The sequence below is a fragment of the Poecilia latipinna genome, unplaced genomic scaffold (assembly GCF_001443285.1).
Source record: "Poecilia latipinna isolate Pla-1442-1.1 unplaced genomic scaffold, P_latipinna-1.0 Scaffold7079, whole genome shotgun sequence".
In the NCBI taxonomy this organism is placed as follows: Eukaryota; Metazoa; Chordata; class Actinopteri; order Cyprinodontiformes; family Poeciliidae; genus Poecilia; species Poecilia latipinna.
Window position 1 is genome coordinate 95 of NW_015119695.1, and position 2,325 is coordinate 2,419.

A 2,325-nucleotide genomic window follows, 5' to 3' on the forward strand; every position below is an offset into this window, starting at 1 on the left:
GCAGTTCTACCGATGTTTCAATGTTGCAGAGCTCAGTTTTTTGCAAATAGTTTAAAGTGGTATTGTTCTACATCTTTTAAAATTTAGTAACTTACATCGGAATATTGCACAGAACAGGAATATTTTTTTCCACTCTGATTGGCTGTTGTTAGGCCTATCGATTTTAAGTTGAATGTCCATTGCAGTTTTCTTGGACACCTGTAAAAATAATTTCCATTCACATTGCTTTTTTGTTCTCTGGGAAATTATTTTTATTGATAAATACAGAAACAACCATAAAAATAAAAACATCAACAATAATGACAGTAATATTACAAATAAAATAATATTCAGTGCAAAGTAGCCTACAAATTATTTGAAGGGGGGCGGTAAGGGTCTGGGATAGTGATTAGGGGGATGCTGGCCTAAAAAAGGTTGAGAAACACTGTCCTAAGCTATTATTTATGTCCAGACACTACCTCTTTTGTACTTGACTGACTCTTGAGAATCAGGGATTTTCCAATGAAAGAATGGTAGTTTATCGCATGGTCAGAGGGACATCTCCACTAGTGGCTTTGGATCTTTAGACCAAAAAGGAAACAAAACAAAGATTGCATATACTGCTAAATAAACAAGCAATAGATAAGGTATGCTTCAAGCTAGTTAACTAGCAACCAAAATATTGTATGAGAGCCCCATCATTGTCATGAACAAAACAAAGTATCCAGGCGCAGAGAACTTCTTAATGTTTTGATATTTTAATGAAGCAAAGATAGTTATATAATATTTGAGCATAAAAACTAAAACTGTGGGGAGATGAAAGGTGAAAGCAGTCGAATCCAGGGTGAATGAAAGAAGAGGGACTTAAATGCTGGGAGCTTGACTGGGTGAGGAGCAGATGCCCGATTAGAGAAAGTCACAGTTGTGAAAAGACATTAATGGCATAGAGGAGCAAGGAGCAATAAAACTACGAAACAGGCTGAACATAATCTAAAAGAAATAATAAATAACTATTTATTATTAATTAAAATAAGAACAGACTGATCTAAAGAAGGAAACAAAGGCTGATCAAAATAAGGAAAGAGAAAATGAGGAATGACAAAAGACAGGCAGAGACACAAATAATCAAAATACAACTCTTGAAAAAATCCACAACCCAAGTTCCTGACAACCACCTTCAGTTACCAGTTATTTTCTTTAATTAAGCACAGGACTTGAAATTTAGACTTTAAATTAAACAGTATTTTCTTTGTTTTTAATCTCACTAATGCTACGAAGTCCTCCACCTAATATACTTTTGTTATTCTATCTCATTTGTTTGTGCAGGTATCGACTGTCAATCTATTATCTAGTGATCCTGGTGGAGAATGCCACTCTCAGTGCATTGTGGTATCTTTACAGAACACCTAAAACCACTGACGCCTTTGCAGTCCCAGCACTCTGTGTCATTTTCAGCAGTTTTCTTACTGGTCTGGTTTTCATGCTCATGTACTATGCTTTTTTCCATCCCAATGGTACTCGCTTTGGACGCTCTACTAGCTGTCAAGGGCATGATATGGACCCAACAGCTCAGTTCTCCACACTACCTTCTGATGGTGGAACCAACTCACTGCGTTCCAACCGAGGAACTACTGGAACCTTAGAGCGTGACACTGGAAAGTATTCAGAACGGGATAGCTGTATCCCAGTGTTTCAGGTCCGACACCCAGTGCCATCCACTCCTTCATCCCGTGCTCCACGCCTAGACGAGACTATTATCAAACTTGACCTTTGTAGGAATCAATACCCAGCCTGGGAACGTCACATTCTTGACCGCAGTATACGGAAAGTCATCTTGGCTATGGACTGTTCCATGACTCCTCCTCGTCTGATGTACAAGGATGATGCCATGGTGCATGAGCGACTGGAATATGAAACTACGTTGTAGTTTACCTGTTGTGATAGTAGCAGTGCAGCATCATGTTGGTCTATAAAACAGCTGGAGGATTTGTGGCTATCCTTAGTCTATTTTTTTAACACCCTGTATTTTTAGTCGCTTCAGGAGTATTGCAGCCTTTTCAAACTAATGGATCTAGTTGGCACATTTATGTAGTTACTTTCATTCACCAGAGGATTTTTTCCTGATTTACAACAAGAGAATAAATTGATACTCTGTTTGAATTAAACAAACCCCTGCTGAAAACTGAGATAGTGTACACCATGATATAAATGATATTCAGTCAAACATGAACAGAAACATGAGCATGAACATGCAGACTTATGCAGACTTTAACCTCCTGACTGTCACCCTGAAAACACAAACAATTACATGTTGGTCAAGGGTTAGATGAGGACACCAGTGTTCTT

At 38.2% G+C, this 2,325-nt stretch overlaps 1 protein-coding gene across 1 annotated transcript; it reads left to right on the forward strand.

Moving 5' to 3' along the window:
• The first annotated feature begins 294 nt into the window (after nucleotides 1-294).
• LOC106944146 (XK-related protein 4-like) lies at nucleotides 295-1,973 on the forward strand. Its single transcript, XM_015027383.1, has one exon. It carries the CDS (start codon nucleotides 1,247-1,249, stop codon nucleotides 1,904-1,906), a length of 660 nt encoding a protein of 219 aa, XP_014882869.1. The 5' UTR covers nucleotides 295-1,246; the 3' UTR covers nucleotides 1,907-1,973.
• The last annotated feature ends 352 nt before the right edge of the window (nucleotides 1,974-2,325 follow it).

Coding starts and splice junctions, on each gene's coding strand:
- LOC106944146 (XM_015027383.1), top strand. CDS start 1,247: ATGCTACGAAGTCCTCCACCTAATATACTTTTGTTATTCTATCTCATT.